Source organism: Colobus angolensis, unplaced genomic scaffold (genome assembly GCF_000951035.1).
Source record: "Colobus angolensis palliatus isolate OR3802 unplaced genomic scaffold, Cang.pa_1.0 Scaffold312, whole genome shotgun sequence".
Lineage (NCBI taxonomy): Eukaryota > Metazoa > Chordata > Mammalia > Primates > Cercopithecidae > Colobus > Colobus angolensis.
Genome location: NW_012116400.1, coordinates 1,456,840 through 1,480,969, shown reverse-complemented (window position 1 = coordinate 1,480,969; position 24,130 = coordinate 1,456,840). Strand labels below are relative to the sequence as shown.

At 36.4% G+C, this 24,130-nt stretch overlaps 1 protein-coding gene across 1 annotated transcript in view; it reads left to right on the top strand.

The window, feature by feature from the left end:
* The window catches only part of DCC (DCC netrin 1 receptor), a 1,279,089-nt gene that overhangs the window by 1,153,734 nt on the left and 101,225 nt on the right, over window positions 1-24,130 (top strand). Inside the window, exons 22-23 of the mRNA XM_011950993.1 lie at window positions 7,249-7,314; window positions 22,300-22,462. Of these exons, the coding sequence (XP_011806383.1) occupies window positions 7,249-7,314; window positions 22,300-22,462 (229 nt within the window). The remainder of the gene's footprint in view (window positions 1-7,248; window positions 7,315-22,299; window positions 22,463-24,130) is intronic.

Here is a 24,130-nt window from a genome sequence, read left to right as displayed (position 1 = left end):
TTTTTTTTTTTTAATTTTTGGAAATTACCATATGGTTATAATTATTCACTTAACATTTTCCATCTCACTGACTTACAAACTTCTGCAATAGTCCTTTTATATTCCTAATGCTTAGCACTGTGGATCTACTTAATGCATTTGTTGAGTGGATGCATGAAGCATGGCTGGAGACATGAATGATGAAACATTGTGCTCCTACAGTGTCATTATCTACTCAGACTAGCAGGGCACCAGCAGGATGCTCATGTTCTAGTGTTTTCAGACTGCAGCTGCAACTTCCAGACCTGTAGTCACTTGGAGAAGAGAACTCTCTCATCCTCTTCTGCCTCTTCTTCCTGGGATGTTTGGCAAATTTGCTCAGGCACAAATGTATGTCACACCTGCCTTTGGGATAAGCTTATGAATCACGCAGATGGGGGGCACTTTTGTGGATCATTCTGTGGTCTTTGAGAATGGATGCCCTTTTATAAGCCAAAAAAGATTGTCTCATTCTTCATGTTGTAACCTAGCAAATGAACTACCTCTTGGAAATATCCAGCCATCCAAGACAGTGCCCATATTTTGGGGAACAGAATGCTTTTTAGATTTTAATAAAGACTAAGCTGCATATAAAAGTGGTTTCTTAGATGCCTAGCTGACTGTTATTTCAGATATACTAGAGGCAAGTGTGCATAAAAGGAGATTCCAATGAGAGGAAGGACTTCAGAGACCACTGTCTACCACCATACTACTAATATTATTAAGCCATCTTTATATTTTATTCTATTAAGAATTCAATTGTTATTCAGATGTTTCCTTCCTAACATGCATGAATAATAATTTTAGTACCTAATAAACATATTGGGCTTTAGCTGTTTAGAAGCTGGTGACATGGGTGATCAGGAGCAGCTGACAAGTCTTCATCAGCAGCCAGGTAAGGGAGAGAGACTAAGTGTAGTTATTATCGTGGAGGTCAGAACTTATCATCTTTTCTGACCTGCAATCTTTAAGAAGGAGGTTAACTACTTTCCTGTTATCAAAAGATCTTGATCTGTCTAGCTCCTTTGGTTCCCTAATATTTGCCTTTTCAGTTTTTTCCACTCTCCCTTATGAGACATCAAGAATGTAAGAATGAGAAGTAGTAGAATTCATAGGAGAAACCAGTGTTCTTCTAAAAAGGAAGAAATACATACATATGGGTAGGCCGGGCAAAGTATACTGCTTTTACTTGTTGGCCTAGCAAAGTGTACTGCCTTTACTTTGGTGCTTGCAAAAAATAATGCAATATTTGTAAACATTTTTCTTACTTTAGAAGATTACACAGACAAATTTTTTCACCTATTATTTGCCAAACTCTGCAAGAGACAACATGTATACCTCAGACAGTCAAGACCCATTATCAGGCTAAGATGTAAACCAAGAACACAAATTATGATAAGAAATAAATTTGTTTAAATTTGTTTAGGATGCCTGCAGTTTCTGTTTTGTACCCTCATATTTTTTGTAATAACTCTATGCTCACTCAATTTCATTTTATTTGTGTGTGAAATTACCTTAGTTTTGAATTTGATTTCTAAGGATTTAAAAAAAATGAATTTACTTCTCAGGAAGAGTCTAACCTGTTCATATTTTATGGCCTAAATACAGAAATTGGAATTGCAAAAATACTACACTTATAATTAAGAGAAATATGGGTAATGGCATATTTGGTTTTCTTGCCCTTTGTCTGACTCAGAGTAGTTTACCAAATGCATTCGTATCCTGCAGATTATTGCCCTTAGACTTTCCACAGGTGAAAAATAAAAGCAAAGGTTTTGAAGAAGGGAAAGCAGCAAGGATTTGCTGAGTACCAGGGTTCAATATGTGGCAGCCATAGCAGTAGCAATCTATTTTCTTTCAGTCAGTGAACTTTCTTTCACGTTGATTTGAAAACACTGTGTTGAACCTTAGGAAAAGGTGAAGAGAGCTCATTACTTCTTTTCTATTAAAATATTTGAAATATCTTACGTATTGGTTATGATTTTGCTTTCTGGTTTTTAATGCCTGATGCCTTTGTTTAAAATCAACATTGTTATCAACTGCCTGGTAAACCGATCTTTTAGAAAAACACTTCAGTCTCTGACAAATCACCTACTTTAAATATATCTCAATATGATCTGTGTGTTGGATGAACAGTAAAACTGTATTCAAGTAATATTAATGGATATTCTTTATCTGCTGGTACACAAGACAGAAAATCAATGCAATTTCTATCATTATCATTAGAATTTTCAGAGAACAAATTTTAAGATCAAGAAGATATCTCAGTGCTCTGCATCCTTGGAAGGATATACATTAGACATTTGTTAGATGGCCAATCTGTCCATTTGATTTAGATTATGGGCCATATGTTTTTCTCTAGGGATTGATTGTATGAATATCATCCTGGATGACCCTCTCTTATGCCCATTCAGGGAAGATGGATTAAACAAATGATTAGAACTATCACATCCACTTTTCTCCATGTTTTCTGCAGATTAATTTTCTACTCTCTCTTCTCTGAACTTATAAACAATCACACAGAAAACCTAGACTCTAGGACTGAAATCCCAATTGAATTAATCTTTGTTCAGTGCTGAAATTTTTTTATTATGGAAAAGATTCTCAATCTGCCCATGTGTGCTTCAAATAAGGATTTAATATAAACATTAATGTTATTTCATTTTAGACATATACCACAATAAAAATACACAAATAATTTAGGTGACATGTAAGGATAAGAACATAAATAATAAATTGCATACTAGTAATAACTTAAGATTTGTACTTATTATTAAAATAATACTACAAAGCATCCTAACTACCTTTACTTACTCATAGGACATTGAGAACACAATTTGCACATCTCTTCAGTTAGCACAAAGGAATATAACAATGAACAGACTTCCTAAAGGAAGTCATATTACTTCTGCCAATTTTTTCTTCAATTTAGAGAACAGGCAGCAGGGAGATCAAGAAGACTTTTGTCTAAAGAATCATATGGCATGTGCCAAAAAGGGATAAAAAGATTCCTTTTAAGGCCAATCTTTTAGATAAAATGTAAAAGGCAACCCCTTAAACGATTTTATAGTTTATAACATTTTAAAAATTCAAAGAAAGGAGAAGTACATGAAATTTCTGGTTAGGACCTGCCTAAGCAGTATTTTTTTTAAAAAATTAAATATATAAAAACTATTTTGAATAACTCAAAACAGCCACAAACTTCCTCTATTTTAACTCAGCCAATGCCTATTTAATATTTATTTAATTTTTGTTTCTGAAGCTACCATTTCCTGGTTCCAAAATCTATGGTAAAAGTAGAAAATCATTTGCTTTCATTATCAAAACTTTCTAGCAGAGCTTTTTTTTCTTTTTCTTTTTTTTTAAAAATGAAATTAGCTGGTTGTTAAGTGAAAATAAATTCATTACTCTTTAATATCTCATTCTTCCCTCATCCTCAATTTGTGTTATTGAGAAAACATGGGTACACAGTAATCCAATACAGAACTCTTCTTTATATCCTGTAGAATTATATTTATATAGTGCACTTTGTTTTGTTATTGTTGTTTGTTTTGTTTTGTTTTGTTTTTTACTGAACCAGAGTCTTGCTTTATTGCCCAGGCTGGAGTTCAGTGGCGCCATCTCGGCTCACTGCAACCTCTACCTCCCGAGTTCAAGCAATTTTGCCTCTGCCTCCGTAGTAGCTGGGACTACAGGCACGCACCACCATGCTTGGCTAATTTTCGTATTTTTAGTAGAGACGAGGTTTTGCCATGTCACCCAGGCTGGTCTTGATCTCCTGACCTCAAGTGATCGACCCTCCTCGGCCTCCCAAAGTTCTGGGATTACAGGCATGAGCTACCGCACCCGGCCTTCGTATAGTACACTTTGATCACTATTAGTATAAAATTGTATTATTCATATGAAAAGGAAAAAATAAACTACTCATTTCCAAAATGTTTTAAGCCATATTGAACTTTATTTGAGGGAAGAAAACTGAAATGTATTATGTGATTTCCCCCAAATTTATATTTGAATTTCCATAAATCCATTTAATTATTTAGAATTTTAATTTGTAAAATTGTTAAAAATTTAGTATGATATGCAAAAATGTAATTCAGGATTTTAAAATAACTATAAAATATATAATGTTATATGACTGAAAATAAAATATTATTTTTATTTGTATGCAGTTCTTTTAATAATTATTTTAATAATACTTTAATAATTAAAAAGCATTTTTAATTAAGCCTAGTAGTAAGTTTATAGTAATAAATGAATTAAGTTATTCTTAAATCTTTAATGTCAGAATATATTAAGAACCATCTGCAGTTGGTTAATATTAAACATAAATAGGCCTGCATAGGATCTGATTACAATGAACCAACTCTCCCTGTCATGGCAGGATCCATATCTAATATATCTTTTTATACTACTCCTTCCCTGAGGATCTAGGACTATGCTTTGCATATAGTAGGCATTTAATAAATTTTCAAAAGAATTATTACCAGTTTTATGCTTCGTTAATAAAATGAAGCCCTCTGAGATAGGGAAGTAGTTTATATCTTTGCATTAGCTGACTTTCACTCCAGCTGTTTTCTAAATTCTGATTAGTCCTCTCTTTCTCTAAATCAGTGCTTATGAAATTAACCAAGGTAACTAAACACATCCAATATTTGTTCTACAGCAACAAGCTCTTAAAAATGCTGTGATATGCCAAGAAGTAACACCCATATATCCATATCCTTTCCTTTTTTAGCCTCTAGTGTCTCTTTGTTTGACAACTTTGTGATGCTCTCCTTAAAGCAATGGGATAATCTTTTACTATTATTATCATTATTATTATTAATTGGCCGCACCAACAGAGACTCCTGAAAATTAAAAGACATATTTCAGGGAATGGAAACTTAACATCACTCAAAATTAAAATTAAAATTAAAATTTGATGTCTCTGTCTTTAGATTAAGAGATCTCAGGCTCATCAATATCCCAGAAATGGGTTTTGTGGTTTTTAGTCTGAAGTGGTGCAAGAAATCTGAATTATTATAAATCTAAACTTGCTCGTTGATGACATCAACTTTTTAAAAAGTACTTTCTGTTGGACTTGTTGAGAGTTACACGATTTCCTTTTGTGATATCAATCTAATTATAAGGGACAAAAAGTTAACCCACATCAATATACAATATACTAGATTCTGTGAGTAGAATGTCCAAGCTTTAAGCTACCCCTTGTTATTTAGAAACATTTCTAGAGTTCCTTTATCTCACGCAGCAAATTGGCCTATAGGGCATCTGATTTCTTCTACCTATTGAAATTCACAATGTAATCAATAGCCTCGCTAAATCTAAGGGGTGCAGTACCCATAGAACTATATGTGTATGTAATATATGGACATGCTTATTGGCTTCTCTTTGCATCCTGCCACAAATAACAGGGAGAGTTGGAAACTTCATTAAAAAGACATTTGCCAGGCTACTAGAGGAAAAGGAAAATCCTCCATATGCTACCTAGCTAATTTCCAGCCAATACAGGATTATTCCCAACAGGAAACATGTATTGCTTTACTGGCCTAAGTGATGGGGTTGTTAGCATCTCTTTTGGCTGACTGCATTGCAATCTAGCTGCTTTCAGTTTCTAGAAAAGTCATCTTAATATTTATGTAGAGCTTCCACCTCACATCAGCCAACACTGATTTCACGGTGTCTCGTGGGCAAAGCTTATCCACTGCTCATGGAAACCCCAAATGCATCAGAGTTATATAAACAAGGTATTTGTAAAAGGGTTAGACTTGTCCACATTTTTGCCAGCCCACTAAAATTTTCACAATTTCAGCTCATTTTGATTATTCCTCTCACCGCCACCTTCCCCCTGCACACACACATAGGAGCCTCCATCCTATCTCCTACTTCCTTACATACTCACAGTCATTGTCCCAGCAGATATTAAACATGCCATTTTATGCTGAAGATATAATATACTGTGACTAAATTAATTTATCTTGTTGCTTGCTAGAAATTTGACATTCTAACTTCAGCTCTGACTTGATATCAAAATAATTTTTAAAATTGTGAATGTAGAGTCAGTTAACAGGATTCTAAGTTGTTTCTTGGAAGCTGTTTTGCAAATGAAATGATAAAATCTTGGGAAAGCTTTAGTAAGGGTAGTGTTTGTTATGCAAAATAAAGTCACAAAATCAGGACTTGAAAGTTACAGAGATGAAGAAAACTGCAATAGATAAATGTGAGAAAACAACCTATGTTATTGAAGCTGAGTGTCCTGGTTGGCTTTCTCTATGTCATTCACTGATTGGAACTCATTTCAGAAATAACCGTTTTAAGCAAATAAAATAGAAAATTACCTATACTCTGGTCTTTGTTTGCATACGGATTCACCTCTCAAATGTTTTACATAAGTAGTCTACCTAGATATTATAGAACTCAAAATCTAATTGAATAATTTCAGTTCTATGAATGTATCAATAGAGAAAAAGATTATCTGTGGTGAAACACCATTAATTCAATTTTGGATGATAGTATAATTATTTCTGGTGAATTCCTAGCTCATTTCTCTTAAATACTACTTTCACATCTGTTATATACCTAATGGAAGGCAGAATTTCCAATAATGCTATACTGAAGGAGCTTTCTTCCCTTCATGGTGTATTTGTAGGAAATAGTCAGACCATGTGGTTTGTGACATAACCCCCACTCTTACTTCCAATGTGGAATTTCATTTCCAGGTACTGTATTTGACAGTTATCAAAGAGAATACCCAAAGCCCAGTTATAAGATGAAATGTGCTGACCCCTTGTAGGATAATAATAATTTGCCAAAAGTCTTGTCAGATGTGTGACAGTGTCTGCAGGACCTAAGAGCCAGGACCTGAGTTGTTTCTGTTCTAAAAAGTTCAGAAGAATAGTGTTTAGATTGACACTGCTGCTGCACCTTTACTAAAAGACTCTAATAAGAATATTGGGAGAAATAAAAAGAATGGGGGATGACTTATCAGTGAAACATTGAATTTAGCTTAAGAGCATTTACTTTTCTGACTTGTTTTTCACACACATGGAAAATAACATTTTCTTACAGGTGTAAGGGTATGAAAATTGGCAGACTTTCTTGGGGGAGGTCAAAGTAATCTGTTCTGTTGTTGTGTATGTTAAAAGGTTTATTCTTTTTGTCTGTTCATTTTGTTTCATTTGTGCCTTCATGGTATGTACTAACATGGTGACATGCTCTCCCAATGAACAGGTCGTCATGGAGATGGAGGTTATTGGCCAGTTGATACTAATTTGCTTGATAGAAGCACCCTAAATGGTAAGTATATAAATTAGGTAATATTGAATTAGTTATATTAATTAAGTGGTTAGTTCAAGAGTGTCTGAGGCAAATTTTCTATCAACTACAAGTGCCAGGAAGCTTGCATTTAGTGTCTTAGTGGGATAATAGAAACATGAAGTTATTAAAAAAAAAAAAAAAAACCTCTAGCACATTCTACCAGGAGATGATACCAATAAGAGTTGACAAGTGTATAAAAAAGTAGTCAGAGAAGCCCAGCATAGAGCATTTTATAAATGATACAAAGCTATTAAATACCAAGATTTTTAAATGTTACAATATATTTAAAATGTTTGCAGGAATCTGATTTTATTTGAGAGAAGTGATATCCAAGGTTGGTTGAATTGAAACCCACTCAGTTTCATATATTAAAGTTACTTGGATTTTTGCCTGTAGAGTACATTAATTCTTCAAAATCCTGTAGCATCTTAGGGCTAAGTTTTCTTTGTGTTGTCTAGATTATACATTTATTTCTGCTTATCCTAGTGGAGCATGCCCAAGTATCTGCTGGCTTTAAGGATGACCAGATGAAGGTAATACCTAGAACTCCACGGAAGGACAAGGTTGATGTGGGGACTGCATTCCAGGATCTTATCCTTAGTTTTGCTGAAACAAACTTTAAAAGAATGGATTAATACTGGCCACATTTTCAGGGGACTAATGTATTTATTAGGCCATTTTACAAGTTTTTAAAAAATTATTGCTGTTCTTTGGTTTGGTTTACTAAAAAGACCTTCAGATACTCAAAATGTGAAGATGAACACTTGCATACCCATCAGCAAGGTTAAGATATGAAATATACAGCATGGAATTGAAATCTCTTTTATGTCTGTGTTTTCTCACATGCTTCTTAACACTGTTCCTCACTCTGATATAAGTGCTCTAACTAATTTGATGTTTACTACATATGTATAGGTATCCCTATACATTATACTGTTTTACAGTTTTGCAAATTTATAGAAATGATATTGTATCCTGCTACAACTTGCTTTTATTTTTAACTTAGTTTTGAAGATGTATCCATGTGTTTACAAATAGCTCTCACTCATTTATCTTGGCTGCTATATAGTATTCTATTTTATGAAATAACAAAATTGTTTAATCATTTTAGCAGGTTTTCATAAGAAACTTGATTACTGAACTGATAAATTTCCATTTGTTTGATCTCCTGTTAAAAACTCCAGAAAGGAAATCAAAATTTCAATCTAAAAATAGTTTGCTGCATGTGAAATTAGAATAGTGGTGTGAATTAAGTGATGATTTCTTATCATAGGCTGTGATAATCTAATGCGACAGTTTTCCCAAGAGGATATATGTGTGTGTGTGTGTGTACATATATATGGAGTACACCAAATGCTTGCATCAAAGACTTAGCATTATCTCTCCTCTGGCCAATGGTAGGCTTAGAAATATATTTTCACCTCTTGACTTCTTTTTGAATTGCCTGGCAATACCTTCCTCTGCTATTAATGCCTTTTACTGAACCAGAAACACATAGAATGTCTTACGTTTAAACTTTGAGTCCATTTCTGCTGCTATTAAAAAATACCTTAAATTTGGGGTAACTTATAAACAACAGAAATTTATTGCTCACAGTTTTGGAGGCCGGGAAGTCCAAGATCAAGGTGCCAGCAGACTGGGAGTCTGCTGCGGGCTCATTTTCTGCTTCACGGTTAATGCCTTCCAGCTGTGTTCTCCCATGGTGGTTGGAAAGGGTGAGCAAGCTCCCTCAGGCTTTTTCTAAAATAAGGGCACTAATACCATTTATGAGGCCACCACTCTCATGACCAAATTATCTCCCAAAGGCTCCACCTCTTATTGCCTCCCTAACAGGGATTAGGTTTCAACATAAGAATTTTGGAAGGGCATGAGCATTCAGAACATAGCAAGCTTCCCAGGATGCTCTTTCCAAGCTACACACAACTTCCTATTGTCTCTTAGACTCCTCATTTTCCTTCATTTAAATAACATGACTGTCCCTGGTAGATATTTGACTTTCAGACACTTGTTTTAACTAAAGCCTTGCTCTGTCAGTCCCTAACATACCCAACAGATAGTTTACAAAGCACACAGGGTTGGGCGTGGTGGCTCACGCCTGTAATCCCAGCACTTTGGGAGGCCAAGGCGGGCAGATCATGAGGTTAGGAAATTGAGACCATCCTGGCTAACACAGTGAAACCTCGTCTCTACTAAAAATACAAAAAAATTAGCTGAGCGTGGTGGCACACACCTGTAGTCCCAGCTACTCGGGAGACTGAGGCAGCAGGAGAATCACTTGAACCCAGAAGGTGGAGGTTGCAGTGAGCCAAGATCACACCACTACACTCCAGCCTGGGCAACAGAGCAAGGTTCTATCTCACGAAAAAAAAGGGGAAGAAAAAAAAAGGCTCACAGAAGGAAGGTGAAAGGAGCGACTTGTTGAGACAGAAAACAGACCCCAGGCCATGCTCTATAAAATGGGTATAAGTAACGATAATTGCCTCCTCCCAACTTTGCAATTTCATTTGCTCAGTCTCATGTTCCAAATTTTGTCTTAAATTTCAACAATATGCCAAAAACATTATATGTATTCAGTCAGTCAGTCAAGAAATGCTACTAAGCCCTCAGCGAGTGCAGGGCACTTGCAATGAGCCATGGGAACAAACTGAAGGACAGACCACTGCAGGACCAATACACCAGCAGCGTTAATTGCCTGGGTGGACAGAGCAGAAATATACACCCCAGGAGATGAGAGAGGATGAGAAAATCCCCAGGGATATAAAGGAAGGTAAAAAAAGGAAGTTGCTGAAATTGTTTGGGAGAAACATAATTGTTGTATTTTATACTCTGAGATACAGAGCTTCTAACTTTGGAGTTCATGCAGGAAATTAGCATTGTCCCCTTTAGAATCATCCCACAAAGCCAATTTTAAGATGCTATTTCTACAAGGATTTTCATATTAAAATTCATTCCCAGTCAAGGGAATACTGGTATGGGACAGTACTTTTTGAAGAGACATACTGCCAGAAAATTAAAGAGGGAATTGGTATGAGGAATGAGAAAGAGAAATCATCCTGTAGGTTTCAACCACTACTGGGCAGTGGTTATGAGGCTTAAAGCTGGGGCAAATGTAAGCCACAGACACAAAACTATGTGCTCTCTTAAACTGCATGTCCAAAAGGACTCCCATATTGGGAATAATTGCCAGATATTGCAATTAAAAATATAAGGAGGCCCAGTAACATTTGAATTATTTCTGTGAGTAATAGATAAAGAAAAATTATATGAGGGATTCCCATCTCAACATGCATATACATCTCAAGGTATACATGAATAAGCAACTAGAAATAATTCTAACCTAATTAGGCCTCCTGTATTTTTAATTGTGAAGTCTGGACGTCCCAATTTCAGATCAAATTCAGAAGTTTGTTATTGACTATTTGAAGTTGCTAGTCAAATTAAAATGAATTTTTGGTCGAAAAGAAATCCGAGCCCACATTTGACATGAACATATAAGTCAGCAATCACTTTCCTTTTCAAAGGTGTTAGATGCTAGATGAAGAGAAAGAGAAATCCACATCATTATGTTCATTTTTGTTGTACCATTTAAGATTCCTAGTGAGAAAAATAACCAAAATTAAATTTGACCTGGTAAACATTATCTCACAGGAGTAAGTCGTGAGGATAAAATAGACCAATGCCATTCAGTGGCTTTGAAGCAGTTTAGATGCATTATTGACATTACTCTTTCCCAATTTTCTGCATCATTTAATGATGTTTTAGGGATTTCATGCTAAATGAATGAGATGGAAAACGTATCTGAAATATGTATAGATTCCCTACTGGAATAACAAATTATTGCAGGCTGCCTGGCTGATTAAGGGGAATTGATAACTTCAGAGAGCCAGGGATGGTAGAGGCCAAACTTTATCTGCTTCCTATTCTATTTTGGTAGCAAACAAATGATGATAAATATATAACATGACTTTAGCCTTGGCTATTACAAGCAAATCAGCAAAGACATCTGGAAACCCCAGATTTCTAGTTAAATTTTTCCTAATGTCTTAAGCTTTAAGAAGGGGGTATGTTTTCCAAGTAGATGTGCAAGTGAGGCCCCTGAGTGATAAAACTCCAATTGCACCCCATCCTTATAAAGCGGGCTACATCAAAACATTTAAAGTCTGGGTTTTTAAACCTTGTATACAATAAAATTTCATACATCTCCCCTTAGAGTGACAGAATTATAGAGGTTTCCTAGCTCCCTCTACACTTGCTGGATTCATTCTTCAAAGCATTGTAATAGAATAATGGCTTACTGTCAGGATACTCTAGCCAGTTGCAAATAAATTTAGACCTCGCTAATCATTTACTTTCTTTTACAGCATGCCACTCTTTTAAAAATGCACTCTTGGAATTCAAATAAGGAAAAACAAAGCTATAGTTCATATTTACTCCTGTAGTTGGAAGTCCTTAATTAAATTGTAGAACTGGAAGAGGCTTCCTAAAATATTTTCTGATGGCAGGTAGAATCAAAGCTAATACGTGGTGATGTGGTAGTATTTTTCTTTTATGATGCATTCAATTTTAGATTATGGTCCACATTCTTAATGCAGAAAAATCTTCAATATCTGTAAATGTGTTTTGTAGTTTGTATTTGTATAAATGATAGGAACTATGAAAATTACTTCAACATAATCCTGCCTTTCTGATTAGAGAAGATAAAATGGCAATTTCCTTTTTTCTATAGCTCTATCTATAATTTGTAAAATCAGTGTAACAAGTTTGATTAAAAGATCTCTAAACCTCTTAATAGTATTTTATTGACCTCAACCTTTAAAGACAGAGTTAAACTTGACAAATTTTAAAACTTTGACACAGCAATGTTAATAAAAAAATTCAACATTTTTAATTTTTAAATACTCAGAATCATATTAAGTGCTCTATAAAACTTGTCAGAAAAAAAGGAAGCCGTTTGCTCTTTATTTTTGGAAACCTGTTTTTTTTTTTCAGAATTCAATAACATTTTAACCAATGTAAATAAATTATACATAAAACTCTTTCCACATTTCTATAAAATGATCATTATAAGGTTGGTAACTATTAGAAGACACCCAACACTATACTCAGCAGAAATCTTAATGCAAAAGAAAAGATACGGAAATAAAATTTTACAGCCTTTTTCCAGATGAAAAGAAAAGATAACTAGAGCAATCTGAGGTCCTAGGTTCTAGTTCAGTGATTACAAGAGACAGCTCACCTATCATCCGCCCATTATCTTTATCCCAAAGGATTTTTAAAAGTCCTAGTCTAACCCCAGATTCTAGACCTGACTTTGTAGAGCTTAGAGCTGTGTGACAAAGCAAGTCACTTAAACTCTGGATCTCAATTTTCATCTGGACGTAGAAAGTGTTAAGCTAGAGCAGTACTTCTGAAGCTCACCAGCATTAACATATAAGATTGGATTTTTCTTTGTTGTGGGCACATGTCCTGTTCAGGATGTTTAGCAGCATCTCTGGCCTTTACACACTAGATGCCAGTAATATTTCCTCTCCCCCATGTTGTAACAATCCAAAATGTCTGTAGACATTGCCAAATCTCCCCTTGGCAGAGACGGAATCTTCCCAGTTGGAAACCACTGAGCTAGATTAGCATACCCTATAGGTTGCTCCAGGGTACGTGGGTCCTCTTGAGAAGCTCTGAGAAAATCAATCAATCAATAAATAAAGTGTCTCATTGTCAAATAAGCATCAGGGAAGTGGTGTGGCACCTCCCTGCCCTTTTGCCAGGCCTTTGTCTTCTGTTTGAAAAGTAGAGGTTTTAGCCTTGACAGTGCTTCCCTGCTCAGTTTTAACCTCTTGATTTTGGTGGTCTCATCCTTTCCCATAGATCGAAATTCCATCCATGTGCCAACTCCCAAATGTATATCACTAATGCAGAGAGAGGTCAATGTTCTGGCTGTTTCTTTAATGATTATCATGAGATCTTCACCCTGACATATTCAAGATTGAACTTTTGCTCCTCTCTTGTTGAGCCTTTCCTTTCACCCTTTCCCTCGTCTCAGACATGAGGACTACTACTTAGGCCTGAACTTGATTCTCTCATTCTTTCCTCCGCCATACCCAACCGGTGTTGTGCTCATTTGCTTTCAAACTATATTGCGTAACTGGCCACTTTGCCTGATTGTAATTACCACTGTCTCAGTTCAAGCTATCATCATCTTTCATTTAGAGAACTTCAGTGACCTCTTAGCTGATCTCCATGCTTCCACCACTGACCGCTCTCCACACAGCAGCCAGAGTGGTCTTCTTAAAACAAATCACATCTGTTTCTGGCTTGCTGAAACCTGTTAGAGGGTCTGTGATTGCATTTAGGATAACTAAATGTAATCTACAAGACTCAGTATAACTGGGTCCTGTTTCTCTGTCCAGCCTCCTCTTATGTCGTTATCCCTTTTTCTGACTGTTTTCCAGGCACATAGCCTGCTCTCAGTTCTGTTTAAAGGAATAGGAGCTGGTGGTTAGCAATAACTCATGCTTCAGCCTGTTGCTTTCATAATGAGTCCTTTCATGAGCCCCCACCACCAGCCATATATTCTCATTGTTATAACTCTCTACATGAACCTGTCTACTTTTCTTTTTAGCACTAGTTATAATTGTAATTTTATATAAGCATCCCTCCTTTTATTGTGCTTCACATGATTGTGCTTCACAGATAAGCAGTTTTTCCAAATTGAAGGTTTGTGCTAACCCTGCATCATGCAAGATGATTGGCAACATTTTTCCAACAGCATGTGCTCACTTCATGTCTCTATGTGACACTTTGGTAATTTTTCTAATATTTCAAAGTTTTAAATTATTACTATATCTGCCATGATGATCTGTGATCAGTGATCTTTGATGTTACTATTGTAATTGCCTTGGGGCACCACAAACTGCACCCATATAAGACAGTGATCTTCACTGATACATTGTTGAGTGTTCCAACTGCCCCACCAACCAGCCACTACCCTGTCTCTCTCCCCCTTTTGGGGCTTCTCTATTCTCTGAGCACAACACTGTTAAAATTAGGCCAATTAATAACCCTACAAGGCTTCTAAGTTCCAGGTGGAAGGAAGAGTCCCATGTCTCTTACTTTAAAATTTAAAAGCTGGAAATGATTAGGCTTAGTGATGAAGACATATCAAAAGTCAAGATAGGCTGAGAGCTAGACCTCTTATGCCAAACCAAGTTGTAAATACCAAGGAAAAGTTCTTGAAGGAAATTCAAATTGCTATTCCAGTGAACACATGAATGATAAGAAAGCAAAACAGCCTTATTGCTGACATGGAGAAAGTTTTTGTGGTCTGTATAAAAGATAAAACCAGCGACAACATTCCCTTCAGCCAAAGCTTTATCCAGAGCAAGGCCCTAAGTCTCTTCAATTCTGTGAAGATTTATGGAGGTGAGAAGCTGCAGAAGAAGAGTTGGAAGCTGGCAGAAGTTGATTCATGAGGTTTAAGAACAGAAGCTATCTCTATAACATAAAAGTGCAAAGTGCAACAGCAAGTATTGATATAGAAGCTGTAGCAGGTTATCCAGAAGATCTAGCTAAGATAATTGATGAAGGCAGCTGCACTAAATAAGAGATTTTCAATGCAGGCAAAATAACCATATATTGGAAGCAGATGCCATTTAGGACTTTCATAGAGAGAGGTCAATAGCTGGCTTCAAAGTTTCAAAGGACAGGCTGACTCTCTCGTCAGGGGATAGTGCAGCTGGATTTCAAGTTGAAACCAATGTTTATTTACTATTCTGAAAATCCTAGGACCCTTAAGAATTATGCTAAATCTACTCTGCCTGTGCTCTATAAATGGTACAACAAAGTCTAGATAACTACACATCTATTTACAGCATGATTTACTAAACATTTTAAGCCCACTGTTGAGACCTATTGCTTAGAAAAAAAGATTCCTTTCAAAATATTACAGCATGTTGACAATTCTCCTAGTCACCCAAGAGGTCTGATGGAAATGTATAAGAGATTAATGCTGTTTTCATGCCTGCTAACACAACATCCATTCTTCAGCCCATGAATCAATGAGTCATGCTGATTTTCAAGTCTTACTATTTAAGAAAGATATTTCATAGATATGTCTTCCAGTTGCCATAAAGTGTGATTTCCTCTGATGGATCTGGGCAAAGTAAATTAAAAATGTTTTGGAAAGGATTCACCACTCTAGATGCCATTAAGAACATTTGTGATTCATGGGAAAGAGTCAAAATATTAACACTAACAGGAATTTGGAAGAAGTAGATTCCAAACCTTACAGATGGTTTTGAGAGGCTCACGACTTCAGTGGAGGAAGTAACTCTGATCGAAATAGCAAGAGAACCAGAGTGATAAGAGGAGCCTTGAAGAAGTGACTGAACTACTGCAATGTCATGATAAAGTTTTAAGAGATGAGGAGTTGTTTCCTATGGAGGAGCAAATAAAGTGATTCATTGAGATGAAATCTACTCCTAGGAAGATGTTGTGAACATTTTTGAAGTGACAATGAAAGATTTGCAATATTACGTAAACTTCATTGATAAAGCAGTAGCAGGGTTTGAGAAAATTGACTCCAATTATAAAATAATTTCTACTATGGGTAAAATGCTATCAAATACATCCCATGCTATGGAGAAATATGTCATGAAAGGAAGGGTCAATCGATGCAGCAAACTTTATTGTTTTCTTATTTTAAGAGATTGCCACAGGCCGGGCATGGTGGCTTATGCCTGTAATCCCAGCACTTTGGGAAGCCAAGTTGGATAGACATTTGAGATCAGGAGCTCAAGACCAGCCTGTCCAACATGGTGAAACACCATCTATACTGAAAATACAACACAAAGGCACCTGAGGCAAGAGAATCTCTTGAACTCAGGATGCGGAGATTGCAAGAAGCTGAGATTACACCACTGCACCCCAGCCTGGGCGACAGAGCAAGAGTCTGTCTCAAAAAAAAAAAAAAAGAAAAAGAAAAAAGATTGCCACAGACACCCCACCTTCAGCAATTCCCAGCCTCATCACTCAGCAGCCATCAACATAAAGGCAGGAGCCTCCATCAGCAAAAGTTCTGTGACTCACTTAAGGTTCAGCAGCATTTTTTAGAAATGAAGTATTTTTAAATTAAGTTGTGCCATTTTTTAGATGTAATGCTGTTACACAGTTAATAGACGTATAGTGTAAGCACAACTTTTATATGCACTGGAAAACCAAAAAATTAGTGCAACTTGTTTAAGCATGATATTTGCTTTATTGCAGTGTGTGGAACTAAACCCACAGTATTTCTGCGGTATGCCTATATTTATTTCCCTCATGATTTGCTGAACATCTACCTTTTCTAGTAAACTGCAAGTTCCATGAGATCCATAATCATGCTTCTTTTGGTTACAACATTGTATCTCCAACATCTAACTGGATCTTCAATATATATTTATGGAATAATTGAATCTGTTTTCTACCATCCCTGCCCCAACCCTCCTGGCAATTAACAGTTCACACCAGTATATTAAAAATCCAAATATTTTTTAAAAATAAATATATTCTGAAAGTTAGTTGTTCAAGGAACTATACCCCCATGACGCTGATAAATATCTTATTTTAGGGAACAATGGGCTGAATTATCTGTAAATTGTCTTCCAGTTGATTGATTACAGCATCTTATTTTAGGGGGAAATACTTTGAAATGATCAAGGCCATATGAACTTTGGTTCAAATTCAAATGCCTATAAAATTAATATGATGCATGTAGAGCTCAAAGTGTTCTAATAATTATAAAGCCATTATCAGGGTAAACTGCAATTGTAGGACTGAAGTTCAACCCCCAACTATACACTTTCATTGGGCCTCTTTCCTTCCTCAAAAGTGAACTTGTCATTCTTATGTTCACATTGTTTACCTGCCTATTGATATTATGTAGCTATTGGGGCACAGCCATTACAGCCATTGTGCCAAGGGGATCAGGTCCTTAAAGTAGGAGCCAGGGATCCTAGAGTCAATATCTAACTTTCCTTTCAATGATAGTTAAGTACTCAGAACTTTGGTCTATCAGTGAGCTTGCTGCAGAGTGTTTATGAGAGCAAAATATAAGAAATACAAAACATTTTTGACAGTCTATAAAACTTTATAAAAACAAAAGTTAATAAACCAATTTTTTTAATATTTACTGTCTTTATAAAATATATGTATTTGCTTTATTAAATTTAGAAGGAAAAGGCTGAAACATTTTACCATAATCAAACATCAAGAAATTAAAAAATAAATGGAATGCCCATGGGATTGTAGAAAATTTGACTCCTTTCTTACTAATTTTAATGGAACACATCTAGGTCTTGAGTACTCAAACACTGGATACCCATACTATTATGCTAACAGCAGAGACAGATATGTTAGGATACAAGTTTTTTTTTCCTTTCAGCTGGGAACATTGCATAGGATAAAATACATTGGGTGGACCTGGTGGTTCATTCCTGTAATCACAGCAATTTGGCAGGCCAAGGCAGGAGGACTGGAAGACCCTGTTTCTACCAAAAAAATAAATAAATAAATAAAAATTATCCTGGAGTGGTGGCATGCACCTGTAGTCCTAGCTACTAGGGAAAATGAGGTGGGAGAATTGCTTGAGCCTAAGAGTTCAAGGCCACAGTGAGCTATGATTGTGCTACTGCACTCCAACAGTAGTCACAGAGTGAGACTCTGTTTCTAAAAAAGGAAAAAAAAAATTCATTGAGCCACATCATAATGTCTAACGAGTGCCAACTTTGTGACAGGGCTTGTGGTCACTGTGGTGCAACCATTATCTCATTAAATCATCACAGTGCCCTCTGGGATGTTTACAAGTCTTTGAATGACTTCATGTAGCTTCCCCACTGAAGCCGGAAAGGGGGCAATGTCACTTGCCCCTTCTGGAGCCAGGCTCCCTCCCAGATCTCCTAACTGCACTAATCTAGGTTTGGGAGCTCTAAAATTTGTTTCTAATTTGTAGCAGTCTTTTGATGTATTAAGATATAGATCCTCATTATTTGCAGAATCTGAAATTGTGAGTTTACCTGTATGCTAAAATTTATTTGTAACCCCCAAATCCATTATCACAGTGCTTTCATGGCCATTCATGGATGTGTGCAGAGCTGCAAACATTTTGGGTTGCCCAATGCTCATGTGACCACCTAAGACAGAAAAAATGTACACTCTGTCTTCTTGTTTCAGCCCTCATACTATAAGAAAGTGCCCCTTTTATGGTATGTTTATGCCAATTTTTCCATTATTTTTTCTTTTTGTTGGTGACTTCACTGTTTAAAATGGCCCCAAAATGGAGTGCTGAAGTGATTTCTAAGTTCCTAAACACAATAAAGGTGTGATGTGACTCACGGAGAAAATATGTTCTCTCTACAAATTTTGAAAAGCTTTGTTCAAACATTAGTTATAGTGCTTTTGGATGTTTCAGTATTAATGAATCAACATTATATATTAAATAAGATGTATTTAAACAGAAACACACAAAAAACAAAGTATATATTAATTGGTTGATAAATCAGTGTGATCAGAGGCTCACAGGAAGCTAACCTTGTGTTTCCTCTAGCAGTAATCATTCAGTATTCGCTAATTAGCATTTGTGGCAACTTTATAGAACACTGCAAATAACAAGATAAATAAACTCCTGCAAATAACAAGAATTGACTGCAACTAAAGACACCATTGCACTTGACTTGTAATTGCCCGCTTGATGTCAGGTAATCTGATTATTCAGCCTTTGTTTTCAGATTGGATGATTAATGAAAGACCTTAAATACCAAATTTTAAACTGATGGGAATTTTTATGAGGAAGTCATAAAGGCCTGCAATCAAAGATTTGTAATGGGAGTCCTCATGAACCCCGCTCTCCCAGGCAAATGAGATCAATATAATCTCACTGGTTCTCAGCAGAATTCAGAGTTACTTTTTTTGACTTGGAACATGTTGTCTTCTAGAGTGAAAAGAAAGAAATAGGAGTAGAAATTTGAGTAATTTCAGTTTACCATGCTTTTAAAAATGTTGACAAGAGGTACTGTTATGTACAATTCAAGCTAAGTTTGTCAGAAACAGTGAATTGTTAAATTTCAGTCATGCTTATAAAAATCTTAGATCTCTATCTTCCTTGTAAGTTCTCACATAAAAGGTTAATTTATTCCAATCTATTAACTTATTAAGTACAAAAAGGGCATAATGAGATACTACTGTAAAATAACTTTTTAAATAATAAGTAAAACTGAAAAAAAGGGAGTTTTGACCTTTCATTTCGTGCTTCATTCTTTTATGGTAAGTGTAAAAATTACTTCAAGGAAATCCTATTTCTTTCATTTGTAATCATAATTTTTTTAACAGAAAGTGCTATTATTTAAAAATGTTTGATGAGTTTTTTTCTCTAAGATTCAACTTATATCAGAAGTACTTCTGTTTCCAATAATAATGAATCAGCTACAATTTATTTAAGTTTTGATGACTTTTTTTTTTTTTTACAAAAGCAATGATTCTTAGGCAACTTGTCAAAACACATTGCAATTTTGAGGCAAGTACTGGGTTATTATATTAACTTGTGAGAATAGGTTAATTTAGCTATCACAATGAGTATTTGCATTAGTACGTTCTTATGCTGTAATAAAGATGTAGCTGAGAGTGGGTAATTTATAAAGGAAAGAGGTTTAATTGACCCACAGTTCAGCATGACTTGGGATGCTTCAGGAAACTTACAATCATGGTAGAAGTGGAAGCAAACACATCCTTCCTCACATGGGGAAGGACAGTAAGGAAAAATGCTGAGCAAAAGGACGAAAAGCACCTTATAAAACCATCAGATCTTGTGAGAACTCACTATCACGAGACCAGCATGCAGGTAACCACCCCCATGATTAAATTAGCTCCCACTGGGTCCCTTCTGGGACACATGGGGATTATGAGAACTATAAGATGAGATTTAGGTAGTGACACAACCAAACCACATCAATATTATTCCTAAAAACACGGTGGCTCACACCTGCAATCCCAGCACTTTGGGAGGCTGAGACGGGTGGATCATCTGAAGTCAGGCATTTGAGACCAGCCTGGTCAACATGGCAAAACCCGTCTCTGCTAAAAATACAAAAATTAGCCAGCCTGGCATGGTAGCACATGCCTATAATCCCAGCTACTTGGGAGGCTGAGGCAAGAGAATCGCTTGAACCCAGGAGGCAGAGGTTGCCATGAGCCAAGATTGTGCCACTGCACTCAAGTCTGGGTGATAGAGCAAGACTCTGTCTCAAAAAAAAAAAACCTCTACATACCGGAAGTCTACACCGTAAGTATCTCAAATGCTGTTGTAGATTATAAATTTAGGCAACATTTTATTTACTGCTTTAGTCATGTAATTTTATTATAAGCACTTCCTCTGTATTAGGTGCTGAGATGGTTGTTTTGTATGTATTTTCTCTAATTCTCTCAGTAACTGCACACAATAAATATTATATTGTTTATACAGATTGAGGCACTGAGGTTCAGAAGGTATAAATATTTTGCTCAATGGGTTTAGAAAATTAATATAGGTTATTAAAGAAAAATAATCAAATTTAGGTATAGGAAAGCATACAAACTCCTTGCTTTTTGATGCTTTCTAAATTATTTGTAAATAATATAACCTAATATTTAATTTTTAAGAAATGTATAACTTGTAATGACAAACATGACATAGAACAGAGTATTTCTAATTGATCTATCATTGACTGAGGACTTAAGAAAGCTATATCAAGGGTCATTAGCCATTCTTATTTAGGCAAGGAACTCATCACAGATGTTTTATTATTCTGTTATTTTCCACCTGCTTAATTTCTGCCACGTGGTATGATGCAATACAGGAAAACATTTGTATTAGGACTTTGTGGCACTCTTGAACCCATTGGCTGCTTTTAAGTGGGATTCATACACTTTTGACAGGTTGAAAATTAAATTGCTTTATAGATGGCATCTTCAAAGGAATGGTGGTAAATTGTGAGTGATTGGTATCAAGCAGTTTATCTTTTACAACATCAAATAAATAGTGTTTCCTCATATACCATAGCCTCTCTGGTTCTTGTCACTCAGGAATTCTTATGGTACAAAGTATCATCTCTCCTCCTCTCCCTACCTTTCACTCAACAGGAAAGCTTAATCTTATTTTTATTGAGATGTTATCTCATGTACCATAAATTCATGCTTTGAAAATGTACAATTCATCAGTGTTCAGTGTATTCATAAGCTTGGGCCACCATCACTGCTGTTTAGTTCCTGAACATTGTCATCATCCCAAAAGTATGACCTGTATCTGTTAGCTATCCCTCCCCATTCACCCCTCTCTCCATCCACTGGAAAACACCGATCTACTTTCTGTCTTTCTGCATTTGCCTATTTTGGATATTTCATGTAAATAGAATCATATATGTCCTTTTGTGTCTGGCTTCTTTCACTTAGCACAGTGTTTCCATAGTTAATCCATATTATAGCAGGTATTAGTGCTCATTTCTTTTTATGCCTGGGTAATATTGTATCATAGGGATATATACACATATATATACACACACACATATATATAGTACATGTATATATACATGTGTGTGTATATATATACACACACATACATACACACATGTGCGCACACATATATATATATACACCAAATTTGTTTATTCATTTGTCAGTCCATAGATATTTAGCTTGTTTCCACTTTTGGCCATTCTGAACAGTGCTACTATGAACGTTTGTGTATAAGATTTTTTGTACAGACATAGGTTTTCATTTATCTTGTGTAAATAGTGTAAGTGTTTCCTCTCATCTTTCCATTGCTTCCCTCAAACTCCCATCACCACCCTTAAGTTCAGAAAAGCCCAGAACATTAGGAACTTTGTACATCCTAAGAGAGCTTGATAAACATTTCTGCCACATCCTCCTAAACCTGAACTCCATTTTCCTGTCCTTTCCCAGAGCCGCCAATTGGACAGATGCACCCTCCACACGGCAGCGTCACTCCTCAGAAGAACAGCAACCTGCTTGTGATCATCGTGGTCACCGTTGGTGTCATCACAGTGCTGGCAGTGGTCATCGTGGCTGTGATTTGCACCCGACGCTCTTCAGCCCAGCAGAGAAAGTAGGTAACAGCTGGTTCCCAAGAGGAAAGAAGTCATCGTCTTTTGGGGTTATATTTTTGACGGCCCTCTTCCTGTGTTCTTTCATAATTCACCCCATGTCCTTATTTCCTGACCCTGGCAAAACCTTGCCTTTTTGTCTATTCCAAGCCTATCATTAAGTGAGTGAGGGCTAGACTTGACTTGCAGATATGATAACAAACAAAATCCATCTGGGACCCACTTATATTTCTGTTTGCTTTTACTTCTCTGACCACTTCTCATTTTCTTTTTTTTTTTTTTTTTTTTTTTTTTTTTTTTTTTGAGGCAGAGTCTCGCTCTGTCGACCGGACTGGAGTGCAGTGGCCTGATCTCAGCTCACTGCAAGCTCCGCCTCCCGGGTTTACGCCATTCTCCTGCCTCAGCCTCCCGAGTAGCTGGGACTACAGGCGCCCGCCACCTCACCCGGCTAGTTTTTGTATTTTTTTAGTAGAGACGGGGTTTCACTGTGTTAGCCAGGATGGTCTCGATCTCCTGACCTCGTGATCCGCCCGTCTCGGCCTCCCAAAGTGCTGGGATTACAGGCTTGAGCCACCGCGCCCGGCCCCCACTTCTCATTTTCAAGTGAGGGCAGGTGTCCCTTAGGTAACACCTAGAGAATAGACTCCACCATGCCCCTGTTTCTGGCCTTCTCTGAAATCACGTACACAAGATTTGAGAAATACGTTTCTCTGTGTGCATTTATTGACCACTTTTTACAGGGAGCTCTGTAGGCAGTTAATCAATGCTTGGTGGATAGATGACTAAACATAGAATGCCAAACTCTGTACAGTTACAATCCTGTGGGTGCTTAGTTTGGAGGCAGTAGTTAAGAAAGAAGAGAGAGTTCTGAGATTCAAAATGGTTCAAATTTATTTTCTGTGGTTAGTTGTCAGAAATTAGAAGTGTTGAGGGGTTTAAGAACATTTTCATATTATGCAGCTTTAGGTTTTAGCACGTGCAGAGAATGATGCATCAAAGTACAAAGTTTAAAATGGAAAAGTGGTTTTTATTCAGCGTATATCCTTGCAGCAACACCCTGTAACTGCCTGTTAGTCTGTGCCAGCCAGTGCTGGGAGTCAGCAATAATCTCCCAGTCATTCTGTGCCTGTTTGCCCTTCTAGTCCTTTTAAAATTCAGCCTGATGTGTCTTTTTCAGCTACACTCTCTCATTGAGTTGACCATCTTAGGCTCTTCCATGAGTTTTAGGTTTTGGTTTTAGGTTTTTCCATTGGCCTCAGGCATGACATTACTTCTGAGAACCTGAGGTATGGGTTCATAGGTGACTGGTTTGACAACTGTATACTTTACACTTCGCTGGAAAAGATTCTCCAGCAAATAATGTTCCCCCTTCTCTTGCTAATGGCTCACACTTTCACTTTCTCTCTCTCTTTCTCTGACTGTCTTTCTTTACGTCCTGTAACTCCATTTGTAGATCTCTAGTTTACCTTCCAGCACTCTGAAGTGACGTGTTTAGAAAGAGAACAGGGGAAAATATACATACCGAAAAAGTAACATGGGGTGTAGATGCAGACTTTGTATTTAATTTATTTCTATGGCAGGACACATTTTCTATCCAGCTGCATTTATGAGATTTGACTAGTTTGAAGCTGGTGATAGCTGGTGTGCTGGTCCATTGTATCTAAGCAAGA